This window comes from Pristiophorus japonicus, chromosome 26 (genome assembly GCF_044704955.1).
Source record: "Pristiophorus japonicus isolate sPriJap1 chromosome 26, sPriJap1.hap1, whole genome shotgun sequence".
Lineage (NCBI taxonomy): Eukaryota > Metazoa > Chordata > Chondrichthyes > Pristiophoridae > Pristiophorus > Pristiophorus japonicus.
In genome coordinates, this window is record NC_092002.1 from 6,792,334 (window position 1) to 6,813,674 (window position 21,341).

Here is a 21,341-nt window from a genome sequence, read left to right on the forward strand (position 1 = left end):
CTATCACCGTGCCCGCGATCCACTTGGAACCATGTCCATAGTTTAGCACATACACAGGGTCATTCAGATCAATTTCCCGTGACACAGTGGCGCGACCATCGTTTACATTTTGTTGCTGCCTCCTGCTCTCTACCTGATCATGCAGGTTGGGGTGAACCAGCGAGAGTCTGGTTTTAAGTGTCCTTTTCATGAGTAGCTCAGCCAGGGGCACCCCTGTGAGCGAGTGGGGTCTCGTGCGGAAGCTGAGCAGTACTCGGGACAGGCGGGTTTGGAGTGAGCCTTCTGTGACTCGTTTAAGGCTCTGTTTGATTGTTTGTACTGCCCGCTCTGCCTGCCCATTGGAGGCTGGTTTAAACGGGGCCGAGGTGACATGTTTGATCCCATTGCGGGTCATGAATTCTTTAAATTCGGCACTGGTGAAACATGGCCCGTTGTCACTGACCAGTATGTCAGGCAGGCCGTGGATGGCAAACATGGCCCTCAGGCTTTCAATGGTGGCGGTGGCGGTGCTTCCCGACATTATTTCACATTCAATCCATTTTGAAAAAGCATCCAGCACCACCAGGAACATTTTACCGAGAAACGGGCCCGCATAGTCGACATGGATCCTCGACCATGGTCTGGAGGGCCAGGACCACAAACTTAGTGATGCCTCTCTGGGTGTGTTGCTCAACTGAGCACACACGCTGCATTGCCGTACACAGGACTCTAAGTCAGAGTCGATACCGGGCCACCACACATGGGATCTGGCTATCGCTTTCATCATCTCTATACGCGGGTGTGTGCTGTGGAGATCCGAGATGAACGTCTCCCTGCCCTTTTTGGGTAGCACTACGCGGTTACCCCACAACAGGCAGTCTGCCTGAATGGACAGCTTATCCTTTCGCCGCTGGAACGGCTTGATTAGCTCTTGCATTTCAACGGGGATGCTGGCCCAGCTCCCATGCAATACACAGTTTTTTTTACTAGGGACAGCAGAGGATCTTGGCTGGTCTAAGTCCTAATCTGGCGGGCTGTGACAGGTGATTTATCATTTTCAAAAGCTTCAACAAGTTTGCAGGCTGCGCCATTTCCACCCCCGTGGTGGGCAATGGTAGCCGACTGAGAGCATCCGCACAGGTCTCGGTGCCTGGCCTGTGGTGGATGGTATAGTTATACGCTGATAGCGCGAGTGCCCACCTTTGTATGCGGGCTGAGGCATTAGTATTTATCCCCTTGTTTTTAGCGATCAGGGATGTGAGGGGCTTGTGATCGGTTTCCAGCTCAAATTTGAGGCCAAGCAGGTACTGATGCATTTTCTTTACCCCGAACACACACGCTAATGCCTCTTTCTCAATCATGCTGTAGGCCCTCTCGGCCTTAGACAAGTTCCTGGAAGCATAAGCGACAGGTTGCAACTTCCCCGCAACGTTAGCTTGTTGTAATACACACCCGACTCCGTAGGACGACGTGTCACATGCTAGCACAAGTCTTTCACACGGGTTCTACAATACAGGCAGCTTATTGGAGCATAAAATGTTTCTGGCTTTCTCAAAAGCAATTACTTGTTTTTTTCCCCATACCCAGTTCTCACCTTTACGCAATAACATGTAGGGGCTCTAACAGGATGCTTAACCCAGGTAGGAAGTTATCAAAATAGTTGAGGAGTCCCAGGAACGACCGCAGCTCCGTGACGTTCTGTGGCCTGGGAGCTTTCCTGATAGCCTCTGTCTTGGCGTCTGTGGGCTGAATGCCGTCCGTTGCGATCTTTCTCCCCAAAAACTCCACTTGTGTCACCATGAAGATGCATTTCAACCACTTCAGCCGCAGCCCTACGCGATCCAGTCGCTGGAGGACTTCACTGGAGGTGCTCGGCGATGTCCCGACCCGTAACCAATATGTCGTCCTGAAAGACCACCGTGCGTGGTACTGACTTGAGTAGGCTCTCCATGTTTCTCTGGAAGATCGCTGCAGCCGACCGAATTCCAAACGGGCATCTGTTGTAGATGAACAGTCCCTTGTGCGTGTTGATGCAGGTGAGGCCCTTCGAAGACTCCTCCAGCTCCTGCGTCATGTAGGCCGAAGTCAGGTCGAGCTTGGTGAACGTCTTGCCTCCTGCCAGCGTCGCAAATAGGTCGTCTGCCTTAGGTAGCGGGTATTGGTCCTGTAGCGAGAAACGACTAATAGTTACTTTATAATCGCCGCAAATCCTGACCGTGCCATCACTTTTGAGTACTGGAACAATCAGGCTGGCCCACTCGCTGAATTCCACTGGGGAGATGATGCCCTCGCGTTGCAGCCTGTCCAGCTCGATTTCCACTCTCTCCCTCATCATGTGAAGTACCGCTCGCGCCTTGTGGTGAATGGGTCGTGCCTCTGGGACCAAGTGGATCTGCACCTTCGCCCTGGCTCAATGCATGGCTCAAAAAGGGAAGGAAATTTGTTAAGAACCTGGGTACATGAGGCCTCATCGGCATGTGATAGCGCTCGGATGTCATCCCAGGTCCAGCGGATTTTGCCCAGCCAGCTCCTTCCAAGCAGTGTGGGGCCATTGCCCGGGACAATCCAGAGTGGCAGTTCATGCACCGTGCCCTCGTAAGTGACCTTGACCATGGCGCTGCCTAGGACAGTGATAAGCTCTTTGGTGTACGTTCTCAGTTTCGTGTGGATGGGGCTCAGGGCTGGTCTGAATACCTTGTTGCACCACAGTCTCTCAAACATCTTTTTACTCATGATGGATTGGCTAGCGCCAGTGTCCAGTTCCATGGCTACGGGTAAGCCATTCAGTTTTACGTTTAGCATTATGGGTGGACATTTCGTCGAAAATGTGTGCACCCCGTGTACTTCAGCATCTGCCTCCTCTCTGTGAGGCTCGAAATTGCTTTGATCCACCATGGACCGAGCTTCCTCTGCCACGTGGTGGTTAGCAGGTTTTGCAGAGCTTGCAGCTTGTTTGCAAGCTCGTTGGAGGTGCCCCATTGTTCCACAGCTCTTGCAAAGATACTCTTTGAAGCAGCATGAATAGGCTGAATGGAAGCCTCCACAACACCAACAAGGTGTGAATTGCCTTGCATTCATCCTTTGTTGGGGACTCTGAGTCATCTGGGTCACCTGAGGCCTGCTGGCAGTTGCAGACTCGTGGGTCCTGCCCTGTACATTTCTGCTCGCAAACACCATTCCAGTTAATTTATGAACATTGCTCGCACTTGTGTGCTGAGAGATTTGTTTGGTGTTATCACTGGTGGACATAAACGCCTGTGCTATCACCATGGCCTTACTGAGGGTCGGTGTCTCTACAGTCAAAAGTTTTCGTAGGCTGGTCGCGTGGCCAATGCCCCGTACAAAAAAGTCTCACGTTGTCCTGCAAGTCACCTTAGCTTGGCAACGTAGCTCGCCACTTCCTGACTTTCGGATCGCTGGCACCTGTAGAACTGATACCTCGCCATCAGCATGCACTCCCTTGGGTTAAGATGCTCCCGAACCAGTGTACACAGCTCCTCATACGACTTATCTGTGGGTTTCACTGGAGCCAGAAGATTCTTCATGAGGCTGTAGGTCGGTGCCCTGCAGACTGTGAGGAGAACCACTCTCCTTTTTGCAGCGCTTCCTTCTCCGTCCAGCTCATTAGCTACAAAGTACTGGTCTAGCCGTTCGACATAGGCTTCCCTGTCCTCACACTCCGAGAACTTCTCCAGGATGCCCACAGTTTGCTGCATCTTTGCGTTGGATTCGTATACCCGTTGCCAGTTATTGTGTTCCTAACACAGATGAGGCTGCACACAGGGAAGTTAAAGTAACAGTGACCTCAGTCTTTAATAAGACACTTCAGAGTGAGGAACAGGCCGTAGGGGCCGGCTTATATACAGTGCTCCCAAGAGATGCTGGAATCCCTTGGGACTTCAGGGGATGAGCTCCCTGGTGGTGGAACATGGGAGTGCATGCTTTACAGATACACAACACTGTAAATATGATTGATTCGGCGTTCGACAGTGTGACACATGGCAGGGCCTACCTGACTGTGTACGTGAAACCTGTGGCTGCTCGAAGTCCGCCAGTGGGAATGAATACGATTTCTCAGTGTTGGCATTGTGGGGGAAATCATCGGCATCAGCAATGCCGGTTTAAGCAATACAGTTGCAAAGGCTGTCTGAGAGTGGGGTATCTCCAGCGCAAGTGTCCGCAGATGAGCAAGCGTGCTGCGACACACCACGTGGAGAATGATGGTCAGAGTAGCGCGGATCCGGATACGTAATCCGAGATACCAGAGGAGGATGTATAGGGACTGTACTCATTCCTAACTAAGAGCAAACCGATAATGATCAACGTGAAATTTAATGGGGTGCCGGTATCGATGGAACTGGACACGGGGACGAGTCAATCAATAATGAGCCAGAGGACATTCGACAAGCTGTGGGATACTAAGGCTGTGAGGCCCAGGCTGAGTCCAGTCAATGCCAAGTTGTGCATGTACACCAAAGAACTCTTAACAGTGATTGGCAGTGCCATAATTAAAATGTCGGTTCACGAGTTACCACTATGGATTGTCCCAGGCAATGGCCCAATGCTGTTCGGCAGGAACTGGCTTGAAAAAAATTAGATGCGATTGGAACGACATCAAGGCGTTGTCATCAGAGAAAGATACATGTGCCCAAGTACTGAGCAAGTTCCCCTCGCTGTTCGAACCGGGCATCGGCAACTTCACAAGAGCCAAGGTGCAGATCCACGTGGACTCGGATGCAAAACCCGTCCATCATAAAGCTCGGGCAGTTCTGTACATGATGAGAAGGTCGAAATCGAACTGGACAGACTCCAGCGTGAAGGGATCATATCACCGGTTGAATTTAATGAATGGGCCAGCCCCATTGTTCCTGTGCTGAAAAGTGATGGCACAGTCAGAATCTGTGGAGACTACAAGGCTACAATCAACAGGGTTTTGAAACAGGATCAGTACCTGTTACCGAAGGCTGATGACTTGTTTGCAATGCTAGCCGGGGAGAAGTCGTTCACCAAACTGGACTGGACGTCGGCCTGTATGACACAGGAGCTGGTTGAGATGTCGAAGAGACTTACGTGTATTAACACGCATAAAGGATTGTTTATTTATCACAGGTGCCTTTTTGGAATTCGCTCGGCTGCAGCAATATTTCAGAGGAACATGGAGAGTCTACTGAAGTCCGTTCCCAGAATCATCATGTTCCATGACATCCTGACTCCGAGGAACATCTGAACAACCTGGAAGAGGTTCTACATCGTCTGGACAAAGTGGGACTCAGACTGAAACGCTCGAAGTGCGTCTTCATGGCACCAGAGGTTGAATTCCTGGGGAGGAAAATTGCTGCTGACGGCATCAGGCCCACAGACACGAAAACCAAGGCCATCAAGAATGCACCCAAGCCGCAGAATGTGACGGAGCTGCGTTCGTTCCTGGGTCTACTCAACTACTTCGGTAACTTCCTATCTAAATTGAGCACCTTATTAGAACCACTGCACATGCTGCTAAGAAAAGGCGACAACTGGATGTGGGGCGAGTCTCAAGACAGAGCTTTTGAGAAAGCCACTAATCTGCTTTGCTCTAACAAGTTGCTGGTACATTATGACCCATGTAAATGTTTAGTATTGGCCTGTGATGCTTCGTCATATGGAATTGGTTGCGTACTCCAACAAGCTAATGAGTCGGGTAAACTTCAACCAGTTGCGTATGCTTCAATAAGTTTGTTTAAAGCGGAAAGAGCCTACAGCATGGTAGAGAAAGAAACACTAGCCTGTGCGTATGGGGTTAAAAAGATACATCAGTACCTGTTTAGTCTTCAGTTTGAACTGGAGACAGATCACAAGCCGCTCATTTCACTGTTCTCTGAAAACAAAGGTATCAATACCAATGCTTCATCCTGCATCCAGAGGTGGGCGCTGATATTATCCGCTTAAGACTGTCATTCACCATAGACCTGGCACCGAGAATTGTGTCGATGCTTTGAGCCGTCTGCCGTTGCCCACACCAGAGGTGGAAACGCCACAACCGATTGTTAGTTATGGATGCTTTTGAGAGTGAAGGAACCCCTGTCACGGCTCAACAAGTTGAGACCTGGACCAGCCAGGACCCGATTTTATCGGTGGTGAAGAGCTGCATCCTCAAAGATGATTGGTCTGCCATACCCAAGCAAATGTGCGAGGAGACCAAACCTTACATTCATCGCAAAGATGAACTATCTATTCAGTCGGATTGTATAGTGTGGGGCAATCGTGTTGTATGCCCAAGAAAGGGAGAGAGAAATTTGTACGTGAGCTACGTCCCGGCATTGTAATGATGAAAGCCATCGCCAGGTCTCATGTATGGTGGCCGGGAATTGACTCTGAGCTGGAATCATGTGTGCGTCAGTGCAACACTTTCATGCAGCTCAGCAAAGCACCAGGGGAATCGCCGCTGAGTCTGTGGTCGTGGCCATCTAAACCATGGTCCAGGATCCACATAGACTTTGCAGGTCCCTTCCTGGAGAAGATGTTTTTAGTTGTGGTGGATGCATATTCGAAGTGGAGAGTGTATAATCATGTCATCCAGCATATCCACAGCTACCATTGAGAATCTCAGTGTCATGTTCGCAACACATGGTCTGCCTGACATCATTGTTAGCGACAATGGAACGTGCTTCACCAGTCAGGAGTTTCAAGAGTTCATGAAACTCATTGGTATCAAACATGTAAGGTCAGCACCGTTCAAACCTGCATCCAATGGCCAAGCAGAATGTGCTGTCCAAATCATAAAGCACAGTATGAAGCAAGTAACCCAAGGGTCACTGCAGACCCGCCTGTCATGCATACTGCTTAGTTACAGGACAAAACCACACACGCTTACGGGGGTCTCGCCTGCTGAACTAATGATGGAGAGAGGTCTTAAGACCAAGCTATCTCTTGTACACCCTGACCTGAATAATCATGTTGAATATAGAAGACAAAGTCAGCAAAGGTATCATGATCGCGCACCTATGTCACGTGATATTTCTGTAAATGATACTGTATATGTTCTGAATTATGGTCAGGGTCCCAAGTGGATCGCTGGTACTGTCATGGGCAAGGAGGACAACAGAGTATTTATTGTCAAGCTCAAAAATGGGTAAACATGCAGGAAACATGTGGATCAGACAAAGCTGCGGCACACAGACAAACCGGAAGAGACAATCGCCGACCAACCAACCTACCCCCAGTCAGCAGAGGACTCAGTGGTCATCAGTGAATCGGGACTTTCAATCACTGACATGTTCAATGAAAATGAACTTTCAACCCCTGACATGGCCATTGCCACTCCCACCAGGTCAGCCACCCAGCCACCAGTCACAACAGACTTTGAACACTCACCCAAGGCTGGAGTTGAACTGAGACAGTCAACCCGGGAGCGTAAACCATCAGACTGTCTCAATTTGTAAAAATCTGTTAATATCTGAGGGGGATATTATCATGTATGTACTTTTGGGATCATTAGATGGCGTCACTGTTGGAGGCCATTGGGCTGCACGCACGTGTGTATAAAAGGCCAGCCATTTCGTATATTAGTCACTTTTGGGCCTTAATAAAGCAGAGCCAAGGTCATACCTCGGAGTTAAACAGTACTCAGTCTGTTATTGCATACACAACACCCTCTATGGCAAGTATATCCTTCCTTTAGGTAAGGAGACCAAAACTGCACACAATAGGGGTATGGGGGGAAAGCAGGAATGTGGTGTTGAGATAGAGGATCAGCCATGATTATATTGAATGGCGGTGCAGACTCGAAGGGCCGAATGGCCTACTACTGCTCCTATTTTCTATGTTTCTAATACTCCAGGTGCGGTTTCACCAAGGCCCTGTATAACTGTAGTAAGACATTCTTGCTCCTGTACTCAAATCCTCTTGCAATGAAGGCCAACATACCATTTGCCTTCCTAACTGTTTGAAAGCAAAGATGCAGGTGCAATGACTTGTGTACAAACACACTCAGGTCCCTCTGTACGTCGACATTTCCCAAGCTATCACCGTTTAAATAATTCTTTATTTTTCCTACCAAAGTGGATATCTTCACATTTATCCACCTTGTACTGCATCTGCCATTCGGGCCTCTTGAACATAAGAATAGGAGCAGGAGCAGGGCACTTGGCCCCTTGAGACACATCAAAAAAAATTAGTGTAGGCTTGGTTAAAGAGGTCGGTTTTAAGGAGCATCTTAAAAGGAGGAAAGTGAGATGGAGAGGTTTAGGGAGGGAGTTCCAGAGCTTGGGGCCCAGGCAACAGAAGGCATGGCCACCGATGGTGGAGCGATTACAATCGGATGCTCAAGAGGGCAGAATTGAAGGAATACAGACATCTGGCGGGGAAGGGAGGTTGTGGGGCTGGAGGAGATTAGAGAGATAAGGAGGGGCGAGGTCATGGTGGGATTTGAAAACAAGGATGAGAATTTTTGAAATCGTTGCTTGACCAGGAGCCAATGTAGAGTCAGCGACCACAAATTCAGCCAGGTTCAGCTACTGTTTAGTAACAAGAACAGAGAGAGAATGCTGGTAACAGTCATCAGGCCGGGCAGCATCTGCAGAGAGCGGGGGAGTTAACGTTTCAGGCCCGGAGCCATCGTCAGAACTTTGTTCAACTTTTATTTAAAGAAATGCCAAGTAAACTTTTTATTGTACTATTTTCTTTTCTTACCAACACATAAATAACATTGTAAAATGTGACAGAGACACAGGTTTTCAGTAGAGTTTGATACAGTATTCAGAACACGACAAAATGCTTCACAACAGAACTAAACCAGAGCTGTGCTAAAAGTTCGAGCCCGCAGAGTGGAAGGTGGGAAAATGTTCACGTGACTGGCTTTGACTGCGAGATGTACAGAGCCCCCACTGCACTGACTGCATGCGAGTGCCTGCCGTCCCAACACTGACCCAAACACTGCCAGCGTGGAATCATTGCTTCCCCTCTCTCCTTTCCAAGCTGGGGTGCATGCTATTCAGTCTCTCATACACCTCCCCTCAGACATCTTACACACACACACACACACACACACACAGAGACAGACACAGAGACAGACACACACACACACAGAGATAGAGACACACACACAAAGAGACAGACACACACAGACACAGAGACAGACACACACAGAGACACACACACACACAGAGACAGACACAGAGACAGACACACACACAGACAGACACAGAGACACACACACACAGAGACAGACACAGAGACACACACACACACACAGACAGACAGAGAGACAGAGACAGACAGAGAGACACATACAGACGGAGACACAGACACAGAGACACACACAGACAGAGACAGACACACACACACACACACAAAGAGACAGACACACACAGACAGAGACAGACACGCAGACACAGAGACAGACAGAGAGACACAGAGACAGACAGAGACACAGACGGAGACACAGACACAGAGACAGAGACACACACAGACAGAGACAGAGAGAGACACACACACACACACAAAGAGACAGACACACACAGACACAGAGACACACACACAGACACAGGCCTCCCTTTAAAGTGCCCCGATTTCTTGTTACAGACGTGGAAACATCCCATTGTGGCAGCAGACGCCTTTCGTGCTGTGCTAAAACTTAACTAAATCCACTTTCTAGGCCGCTCTGAGCGAGCGTTGACTGGGCCTGCACTGATGTTACTATTGGCTAAAACCTCTGGTTGGTGCATAAATATCTGGGGAGGATCCGAGGCTCACCAGGCGCACCCACCTTTGGCGTTGGGATCCTGCGCCCCCTCCCCGCCCCTGTTTCCTGCCACATTCAACCTGCGGCCACTGCAGCGATAGTTACACTTGCAGCATGTGAAGGGCATCAAGCCATTTGAATAAAGCCCCCCCCACCGTATGTTTTGTGAATACCCTGCTGAGGGTGCGGGGGAGAAGGTCTGTAATTTCTACACCATTACATGTGCGATTGGCAGAATAAGTGTGTGTGGGTTATGCTCCACAGCCACTCCCGAGGACACAGACACAGCAGGGGGGGGGGATTACACGGACGATGCACTCAGTATGAAGGCAGTGTGTAGAAGGCGCGTTCCGACTACTCGATCCCAAGGCATTGGGGCGTCTCTTGGACTGCTTGGGGTTGTGTTGCGGGGATTTAGGGCAGAACTGTGCTGCAGGCAGTGAGATAAGGTGGGCAAACGCTGGGAGTCACCCGAGAGGCAGTGAGATAGCAGGGTGGGGTTCAGGGCCAGGCCGAATGGCCTCCCGCAACTGGACCCAGCATCCCAGGAGGAGGCCATTCAGCCCATCGCTCCCGTACTTTGGGGAGTGTGTGTTGCTGAATCGGGCACAGTGAGCAGGCTCTCCTGGTTTATCCGGTGCCGATGTGGACGGTGCCCTTGCCCAGCCTTGGTGCTTGACACTGGGAGTACGCGACAGGGTGCAGCTCTGGGGTGGTCAGCCCAGGCAGAGGCAGCGTGTTTGTGGCGTACTCCTGACGCAAAACGCTGTCGAACAGCCAACGGGAGACTGTGGGGAAACGGCCAGTGGCTGCCCCCACCACCGACCCCAGCCCTCGGGTTTAACATTTAAAATGGAAATGACTGGCTTAAAAAATACTCTGCGGGTCAGGTCAGGCCAGGCAGCATCGCTTCAGGTCGGTGTCCTTTCGTCCAAACCGATCGGCCTCTCACGGAAGGTCAGCAACTTGATACGTTATCTCTCTCCCTCCTCCCCTTCCCTTCCCCACTCTCTCTCTCTCTTCCCCCCCTCCCTCTCTCCCTTCCACCCCTCCCTTCCCCTCCCTCCTTTCCCCTCCCTCTCTCCTTCCCCCACCCCCTCCCGCTCCCTCTCTCCTTCCCCACCCCCTCCCTCTCTCCCTTCCCCCCCTCTCTCTCTTCCCCCCTCCCTCTCTCTCCCTTCCCCCCCCTCTCTCCCTTCCCCCTCCCTCTCTCCCTTCCCCCCCCCTCTCCCCCTCCCTCTCTCTCTCTTCCACCCCTCCCTCTCTCCCTTCCCCCCTCCCTCTCTCCCTTCCCCCCTCCCTCTCTCCCTTCCCCCCCTCCCTCTCTCCCTTCCCCCTTCCCTCTCCCCATCCCTCCTTTCCCCTCCCCCTTCCCCCTCCCTCTCTCCTTCCCTCCCCTCCCCCTCCCTCCTTTCCCCTCCCCCTCCCTCTCTCCTTCCCCCTCCCCCTCTCCTTCCCCCTCACCTCCCCTCTCTCCTTCCCCCATCCCCTTCCCTCCCTCGCTCCTTCCCTCCCCCTCCCTTACTCCTTCCCCCTCCCCCCTCCCTACCCCTCCCACCTTCCCCCCTCCCACTTCTCTCTTTCCCCCCCATCCCTCTCTCTTTCCCCCCCCGCCTCCATCCCTCTCTTCCCCCCCCCGCCTCCATCCCTCTCTCTTCCCCCCCCCGCCTCCATCCCTCTCTCTTCCCCACCCCTCCATCCCTCTCTCTTCCCCACCCCTCCATCCCTCTCTCTTCCCCACCCCTCCATCCCTCTCTCTTCCCCACCCCCTCCATCCCTCTCTCTTCCCCCCCCTCCATCCCTCTCTCTTCCCCCCCCCTCCATCCCTCTCTCTTCCCCCCCCTCCATCCCTCTCTCTTCCCCCCCCCCTCCATCCCTCTCTCTTCCCCCCCCCTCCATCCCTCTCTCTTCCCCCCCCCCTCCATCCCTCTCTCTTCCCCCCCCCCTCCATCCCTCTCTCTTCCCCCTCCCCTCCATCCCTCTCTCTTCCCCCCCCTCCATCCCTCTCTCTTCCCCTCTCCCCCGCCATCCCTCTCTTCCCCTCCATCCCTCTCTTCCCCTCTCCCCCTCCATCCCTCTCCCCCTCCATCCCTCTCTCTCTTACCCCTCCCCCCCACCATTTCCCCTTCCCCCCTGCTACCTCCTCTCCCCACAGATGCTGCTGGGCCAGCCGAGTGTTCTCCAGCCTTTTCTGTTCCGATTTCAGATTTCCCGCCTCCACAGCTCACTTTGCGTTTCCCCATTTAAAGAATCCCCCCCCCCACCCCCGCACCACCCCCGCACCACTCCCACCCCTCTCTGTGTAGGACCGAGCCGGCCGGAGAGCGGGGTCACCGATCTTGCCCGCTCAGCTGCGCGGCCGGTGTGGCGGTCTGGAGGTCCCGCGCAGCCCCGCCCGTCAACTTCCAGGGGGGAGGAAACCGTGTAACGCAGCCAGTTAAAGGGACCACGCACTGAAATAAAACGCGAGGGAATGTTGGATGGTTCTCGCGGTGCTACGTAGCCAGAGTTCCAAACACCAATCCGCAATCGAAGCTTCGCCGAGGAGAGAGTGAGAGTGAGAGTGAGAGTGAGAGTGAGAGTGAGTGTGAGAGTGTGAGAGTGAGAGAGAGAGTGAGTGAGTGAAAGTGAAAGTGAGAGTGAGAGAGAGAGTGAGTGAGAGAGAGTGAGAGTGAGAGTGAGAGTGTGAGAGTGAGAGTGAGAGAGTGTGAGAGTGAGAGAGAGAGAGAGTGAGAGTGAGAGTGAGAGTGAGAGTGAGAGTGTGAGAGTGTGAGAGTGAGAGAGAGAGTGAAAGTGAGAGAGTGAGAGTGAGAGCGAGAGACCTCATCCCCAGCCTGGAATGGTGGACTACTGGATTTCCCGTGGGATTAGCAGTCCTGGGAGGAGCAGGGGAGGGAGCGAGGGGAATTTCCCCCGTGTGCTTCTTGCAGCAAAATCATAAAATTGATTTAAACAAATCACACAGGGAGATCTTGCACCCCCCCCATCCCCCAATTTCCCTCCTGGAATGTGTCAGCAACAATCACGGTGATTGGGGTGTCCATCGCCCCATTGCACTCAGTGAGATTTGCACTCAAGAGTGGTCGGAATGTGGGTGGAGCTGACTACCACAAGAAGTTGAGGCGAATAGCGTAGCGAGGCGCAGTTAAGGGGAGCCAACATAACTACACGAGGGAGAATGGAATGGTTGATGGGGGCGAGATGAGCGAAGGGGTAGGAGGAAGGTGGCATGGAGCCCAAACACGGGCACAGACCAGTTGGGCCGAATGGCCTGTTTCGGTGCTGTAAAACCTGTGGTAATTCGATGAAAGACTGATTGTGATTTGAGCCGGTTTAAGTGCCGAGAACGAGAGCTTAACGGTAGCAGTATTTATGGACAGGGGGGGGCGTGAAACACAGAATATATTTGGAAAGGGTACGGCACTGTGCCACGTGGCCTGTTCTATTTCTTATAAAATGGATGCCTTTGAGGGGAAACGGGATAAACACACGAGGGAGGAAGGAGTGGAAGATATGTTGACGGGGCGAGGTGGAGATGGGTGGGAAGTGGCTGGTGTGGGGAGTAAGCACCGGCTGGGGGCCGAGTAGCTGCATTCTGTGCCGTGCGTTCTAGGTAACTAGGTTGTGCAGACAAACATTGCGGCAGTACCCCCCCATCCCCGGCGGGAGAGAAAGAAGTGGATTGATGGGGCAGCGCCTTACACCCGGCTGAGTCGGAACCTCAGCCTTTGCAAGAGCTGGGAGTCTGGTGTGGGCGCTGGGCAGCAGTCAGCTGGCAGGGTCCCGGGTAACTTCCCACGCTCCTGGTGCCCCGGTGCGGCCTAGCCCGACTCAGTTAGCGAGCCACAGCGTGCCAGGTTGCAGTGGCTGGTGCTCAGGACCCGCGATTCCGTCAGGCTGCTGGTGGGTCGCTGGAAGGGAGACAAGCAGAAACGGGGGAAGGGTGAAAACAGTGAATAGAAACATAGACAATAGGTGCAGGAGTAGGCCATTCGGCCCTTCGAGCCTGCACCACCATTCAATAAGATCATGGCTGATCATGCAACCTCAGTACCCCATTCCTGCTTTCTCTCCATACCCCTTGATCCCTTTAGCCGTAAGGGCCACATCTAACTCCCTTTTGAATATATCTAACAAACTGGACTCAACAACTCTCTGTGGTCGAGAATTCCACAGGATCACAACTCTCTGAGTGAAGAAGTTTCTCCTCATCACGGTCCTAAATGGCTTAGCCCTTATCCTTAGACTGTGTCCCCTGGGTCTGGACTTCCCCAACATCGGGAACATTCTTCCTGCATCTAACCTGTCCAGTCCCGTCAGAATTTTATATGTTTCTATGAGATCCCCTCTCATCCTTCTAAACTCCAGTGAATACAGGCCCAGTCGATCCAGTCTCTCCTCATGTGTCAGTCCAGCCATCCCGGGAATCAGTCAGGTGAACCTTCGCTGCACTCCCTCAATAGCAAGAACGTCCTTCCTCAGATTAGGAGGCCAAAACTGAACGCAATATTCAAGGCGAGGTCTCACCAAGGCCCTGTACAACGGCAGTAAGACCTCCCTGCTCCTATACTCAAATCCCCTTGCTATGAAGGCCAACATACCATTTGCCTTCTTCACCGCCTGCTGTACCTGCATGCCAACTTTCAATGACTGATGTACCATGACACCCATGTCTCGTTGCACCTCCCCTTTTCCTAATCTGCTGCCATTCAGATAATAGTCTGCCTTTGTGTTTTTGCCCCCAAAGTGGATAACCTCACATTTATCCACATTATACTGCATCTGCCATGCATTTGCCCACTCACCTAACCTGTCCAAGTCACCCTGCAGCCCCTTAGCATCCTCCTCACAGCTCACACCACCACCCAGTTTAGTGTCATCTGCAAACTTGGAGATATTACACTCAATTCCTTCATCTAAATCATTAATGTATATTGTAAATAGCTGGGGTCCCAGCACTGAGCCCTGCGGCATCCCACTAGTCACTGTCTGCCATTCTGAAAAGGACCCGTTTATCCCAACTCTCCGCTTCCTGTCTGCCAACCAGTTCTCTATCCACGTCAGTACATTACCCCCAATACCATGTGCTTTAATTTTGCACACTAATCTCTTGTGTGGGACCTTGTCAAAAGCCTTTTGAAAGTCCAAATACACCACATCCACTGGTTCCCCCTTGTCCACTCTGCTAGTTACATCCTCAAAAAATTCCAGAAGATTTATCAAGCTCGATTTCCCTTTCATAAATCCATGCTGACCATGACCGATCTTGTCACTGCTTTCCAAATGCGCTGCTATTTCATCTTTAACAATTGATTCCAACATTTTCCCCACTACTGATGTCAGGCTAACCGGTCTATAATTACCCGTTTTCTCTCGCCCTCCTTTTGTAAAAAGTGGTGTTACATTAGCTACCCTCCAGTCCATAGGAACTGATTCAATAGACTGTTGGAAAATGATCACCAATGCATCTACTATTTCAAGGCCACTTCCTTAAGTACTCTGGGATGCAGACGACCAGGCCCCGGGGGATTTATCAGCCTTCAATCCCATCAATTTCCCGAATACAATTTCCCACCTAATAAGGATTTCCTTCAGTTCCTCCTTCTCACTAGACCTTCGGTCTCCTAGTATTCCCGGAAGGTTATTTGTGTCTTCCTTCGTGAAGACAGAACCAAAGTATTTGTTAAACTGGTCTGCCATTTCTTTGTTCCCCATTATAAATTCACCTGAATCTGACTACAAGGGACCTACGTTTGTATTCACTAATCTTTTTCTCTTCACATATCTATAGAAGCTTTTGAAGTCAATTTTTATGTTCCCAGCAAGCTTCCTCTCATACTCTATTTCCCCCCTCCTAATTAAACCCTTTGTCGTCTTCTGCTGAATTCTAAATTTCTCCCAGTCCTCAGGTTTGCTGCTTTTTCTGGTCAATTTATATGCTTCTTCCTTGGATTTAACACTATCTTTAATTTCCCTTGTTAGCCATGGTTGAGCCACCTTCCCTGTTTTATTTTTACTCCAGACAGGGATGTACAATTGTTGAAGTTCATCCATGTGATCTTTAAATGTTTGCTATTGCCTATCCACCGTCAACCCTTTAAGTATCATTTGCCAGTCTATTCTAGCCAATTCACGTCTCATACCATCGAAGTTACCTTTCCCCAAGTTCAGGACCCTAGTCTCTGAATTAACTGTGTCACTCTCCATCTTAATAAAGAATTCTACCATATTATGGTCATTCTTCCCCAAGGGGCCTTGCACAACAAGATTGCTAATTAGTTCTTTCTCATTACACATCACCCAGTCTAGGATGGCCAGCTCTCTAGTTGGTTCCTCGACATATTGGTCTAGAAAACCATCTCTAATACACTCCAGGAAATCCTCCTCCACTGTATTGCTACCAGTTTGGTTAGCCCAATCTATATGTAGATTAACGTCACCCATGATAACTGCGTACCTTTATTGCACGCATCCCTAATTTCTGGTTTGATGCCGTCCCCAACCTCATTACTACTGTTTGGTGGTCTGTACACAACTCCTAGCGTTTTCTGCCCTTTGGTATTCCGCAGCTCCACCCATACAGATTCCACATCATCCAAGCTAATGTCCTTCCTTACTATTGTGTTAATTTCCTCTTTAACCAGCAACGCTACCCCACCTCCTTTTCCTCTCTGTCTATCCTTCCTGAATGTTGAATAGCTGGATGTTGAGTTCCCAGCCTTGGTCACCCTGGAGCCATGTCTCCGTGATGCCAATTATATCTTATTCATTAATTGCTGCCTGTGCAGTTAATTTGTCCACCTTATTATGAATACTCCTCACATTGAGGCACAGAGGCACAGAGCCTTCAGGCTTGTCTTTTTAACACACTTTGCCTCTTTAGAATTTTGCTGTAATGTGGTCCTTTTTGATTTTTGCCTTGGGTTTCTCTGCCCTCCACTTTTACTTTTCTTCTTTCTATTTTTTCCTTCTGCCCCATTCTACTTCCTTCTGTCTCCCTGCATAGGTTCCCATCCCCCTGCCATATTAGTTTAACCCCTCCCCAACAGTACCAGCAAACACTCCCCCTAGGACATTGGTTCCGGCCCTGCCCAGGTGCAGACCGTCCGGTTTGTACTGGTCCCACCTCCCCCAGAACCGGTTCCAATGTCTCAGGAATTTGAATCCCTCCCTTCTGCACCACTCCTCAAGCAACGTATTCATCTGCGCTATCCTGCAATTCCTACTCTGACTAGCTCGTGGCACTGGTAGCAATCCTGAGATTGCTACCTTTGATGGGACAGTGTAGAGGGAGCAGAGATACTGGCCGTGAAATTCCTCGGGGAGGCGTGGAACGAGTACCCTGCCACGTGGAGGAATCTCCATACCCTTCCGTCCCGTTTGGAGTTGCGTGGTACGATGGGTGACGTTAGATACAGAGAAAAGCTCCCTCTGCACTGTCCCATCAAACACTCCCAGGGCAGGTACAGCACGGGGTTAGATACAGAGTAAAGCTCACTCTACACTGTCCCATCAAACCCTCCCAGGGCAGGTACAGCACAGGGTTAAGCTCCCTCTAGACTGTCCAATCAAACACTTCCAGAGCAGGTACAGCACGGGGTTAGATACAGAGTAATGTTCCCTCTACACTGTCCCATCAAACACTCCCAGGGCAGGTACAGCACGGGGTTAGATACAGAGTAAAGCTCCCTCTAGACTGTCCAATCAAACACTTCCAGAGCAGGTACAGCACGGGGTTAGATACAGAGTAATGTTCCCTCTACACTGTCCCATCAAACACTCCCAGGGCAGGTACAGCACGGGGTTAGATACAGAGTAAAGCTCCCTCTACACTGTCCCATCAAACATTTCCAGAGTAGGTGCAGCACGAGTTAGATGCAGAGTAAAGCTCCCTCTACACTGTCCCATCAAACATTTCCAGAGTAGGTGCAGCACGAGTTAGATGCAGAGTAAAGCTCCCTCTACACTTTCCTGGCATTACCGCCTCAGCTGGGAGGGGTGGGAGCTTTGTTTTCAAGCAGCATTGTATAAGGGAACTAGCTGAACAAAATGAAGACATGCAAAATTGGAGCTGTGGAATTTGGTTAGCCCGTAAGGTGATCGAATCACAGGACCCGCCTCGTACAATATAAATTCCCTCGCACTCTCCGGCTCTCACAGCAACAGGGACACAGCTCCCAAGGACAGAAGTGTTCCTCGTTCCCAGTGTTGCAGCCAGAGAGTGACAAATGTCCCCTCATTCACAGAGGGTCTCACTCCACGCGAAGTGGGCATATTATGCGACCGTCGCCAAACCTGCCGGTCCCTCCGACGGTGTCACCCGGGACCGCAGTGTTACTGGGTGCCGCTCCGGCCCTGGTGTCCCGGCACCTCCGGCAAAGCAGCACCCCTCTCGGTGGCAGCAGGGAGCAGTGGGACCACAAAGCCCCAACCGTCTGATCCAGAGGCAAAAGCTACCGACAGAGACAGGGCTTAATACGCGACGGTGCAGATGGGCGAGGTGGGGAGGGGGTGGGTCAGGTTACTCAGATAAACCCCATAAAAATAACTAAGAGCTGAATCACCCACCAACAGGTGTATAAGGCAAGGCCTTGCAGGATAGGGGCAGTAAAATAATTCGGTTACCTGAAAGCTGTCTCCTGTCCTCCTGCTGCCCACATTCAGGACATTGAGAGAATTTGCCCGCTTCATCCTGCAGGAGAAAGAGAGACAGGGTTTTATTTTTATCCTGTTCTATGTCAGCCGTAGCTCAGTGGGCAGCACTCTCGCCTCCGAGTCAGAAGGTCGTGGATTCAAGCCCCACTCCAGAACCTGGAGCACAAAAATCCAGGCTGACTCCCAGTGCAGTGCTGAGGGAATGCTGCACTGTCACAGGTGAAGTCTTTCAGAGGAGACCTTAAACCGAGGCCCTGTCTTCTCTCTCATCAAACACTCCCAGAGCAGGTACAGCATGGGGTTAGATACAGAGTAAAGCTCCCTCTACACTGTCGCATCAAACACTCACTCCCAGGGCAGGTACAGCACGGGGTTAGATACAGAGTAAAGCTCCCTCTACACTGTCCCATCAAACACTCCCAGGGCAGGTACAGCACGGGGTTAGATACAGAGTAAAGCTCCCTCTACAGTGTCCCATCAAACACTCCTAGGTCAGGTACAGCACGGGGTTAGATACAGAGTAAAGCTCCCTCTACACTGTCCCATCAAACACTCCCAGGGCAGGTACAGCACGGGGTTAGATACAGAGTAAAGCTCCCTCTACACTGTCCCATCAAACACTCCCAGGGCAGGTACAGCACGGGGTTAGATACAGAGTAAAGCTCCCTCTACACTGTCCCATCAAACACTCCCGGGGCACGTACAGCACGGGGTTAGATAGAGAGTAAAGCTCCCTCTACACTGTCCCATCAAACACTCCCAGGGCAGGTACAGCACGGGGTTAGATACAGAGTAAAGCTCCCTCTACAGTGTCCCATCAAACACTCCTAGGTCAGGTACAGCACGGGGTTAGATACAGAGTAAAGCTCCCTCTACACTGTCCCATCAAACACTCCCAGGGCAGGTACAGCACGGGGTTAGATACAGAGTAAAGCTCCCTCTACACTGTCCCATCAAACACTCCCGGGGCACGTACAGCACGGGGTTAGATACAGAGTAAAGCTCCCTCTACACTGTCCCATCAAACACTCCCAGGGCAGGTACAGCACGGGGTTAGATACAGAGTAAAGCTCCCTCTACACTGTCCCATCAAACACTCCCGGGGCAGGTACAGCACGGGGTTAGATACAGAGTAAAGCTCCCTCTACACTGTCCCATCAAACACTCCCGGGGCACGTACAGCACGGGTTAGATACGGAGTAAATCTCCCTCCACTCCCTAGACAGCTGAAAGCACGGCCCCAAATGGTGCAGCAAAGGAAATGGAGAATGCACAAGAGGCCAGAATTGAAGGAAGGCAGAGTTCGGAGAGGGTTGTGATACTGGAGGAGGTTACAGAAATAGGGAGGGATCGAAAGTGGATTTCAAAACCCGTGGATCGCAGGGAAGGCTGAGAAAGGGGCATCTTTCCCAAGCCATCCGGCGCTGGCGGGTTCCGTACCCTTGGTTTCTCGGCCGCGTGTCTTGTGTTGCGACACCTTTCAGCTTCCGGACCAGCATTTCGCTACTTCGTCGGATGGAGTCACGCAGTTTGGTGAAGGACCCACTGCGCTTCAGGCTCCCGAGCGTGTCCTGTAGCGGGACAAAGCACATTGTGAAAAAATAAAGGCGGCTGCGATACTTCATCGTGTTAACCTGAGAGAAAGGATGAATGAAAACAAAGCACTCGGAGTGACTGAATATATGCAAACCCCGAGAGAAGGAGGGGAGGGGGGGGGGTGGGGGGAACAATTTTGGTATTAAACACATTAATTGTTGTTGGTTTTATGTCAGTGGGGACAGTGTTGCCTTGGCTGCCGTAAGTTTTTGATAAGCAAATAAAAGCAGTTGAACCTGAATGCAAATCGCATCCTAGGAGACAACTTTTTACAGGGTTAACTCACTGATGCTTATGCACACCCTTCAAAAAAACCATCTATTGCACCCTTAGGCCAAGCGATCTGCAGACTGCACAATGCCGGTACAGTTCTAATTCTGCTTTATCCTCACTCGGTCACTTGGCAGAAACGCTCTCAGTAATATCCAGACAAAACAGGCACAATATTTGACACCCTTTGTCACCCACCCACCCCCACCGCCCCCTCCTGCACGCCGCCTTAACACAACAAAAGGTTATCGGACACAGAGCAACACAGAAGGAACAGAGGTAGATGTTATATGGTCTTCGTATGGTGAGTAGTGTTAGTATCGGTAAGGTCTCTGCATCGAAGAGACTGAAAAAGAGAAGAAAGAGAGAAGCAGGGGTTAATGCGGCCGGAGAAAGATTACAGATGTTTTTTTAAATAAAATTATATTTGTTTTGTGAATTCTAGTGCTTATCAAACACAACCTTGTCGGCTGCAGCACGGATTCAATAGAGGTCTCAATATTAACCCTCCACCCCCCATGACGGGCAGGAGGTCCTGACGTTGGATGTCCTGACAGCCTGTCAATTTGGCCGCTGCCGGGCAGTAAACAGAAGCGTCCTTGGCCTCGCTGTGTTCCTCGGCCCCCCCGTAAATATCGGGGCCAGAGTAAAGCTGTCCCATCAAACACTCCCAGAGCATGGGTTAGATACAGAGTAAAGCTCCCTCTACACTGTCCCATCAAACACTCCCAGGGCAGGTACAGCACGGGGTTAGATACAGAGTAAAGCTCCCTCTACACTGTCCCATCAAACACTCCCAGGGCAGGTACAGCACGGGGTTAGATACAGAGTAAAGCTCCCTCTACACTGTCCCATCAAACACTCCCAGGGCAGGTACAGCACAGGGTTAGATACAGAGTAAAGCTTCCTCTACACTGTCCCATCAAACACTCCCAGGGCAGGTACAGCACGGGGTTAGATACAGAGTAAAGCTCCCGCTACACTGTCCCATCAAACACTCCCGGGGCAGGTACAGCATGGGGTTAGATACAGAGTAAAGCTCCCTCTACACTGTCCCATCAAACATTCTGGGCAGATACAGCACGGGTTAGATACAGAATAAAGCTCCCTCTACACTGTCCCA

The 21,341-nt window shown here is 51.1% G+C and overlaps 1 protein-coding gene across 4 annotated transcripts in view; it reads right to left on the reverse strand.

Annotated features, from left to right (window-relative positions):
• Positions 1-21,341, reverse strand: part of LOC139239150 (kinesin light chain 1-like) — a 151,594-nt gene that overhangs the window by 13,790 nt on the left and 116,463 nt on the right. For all 4 annotated transcript variants that reach the window (XM_070867730.1, XM_070867728.1, XM_070867726.1 and 1 more), the window contains exons 14-15: positions 19,793-19,923; positions 18,323-18,389 (exon numbers count right to left, since the gene is read on the reverse strand). In XM_070867730.1, the coding sequence (XP_070723831.1) occupies positions 18,323-18,389; positions 19,793-19,923 (198 nt within the window). The remainder of the gene's footprint in view (positions 1-18,322; positions 18,390-19,792; positions 19,924-21,341) is intronic.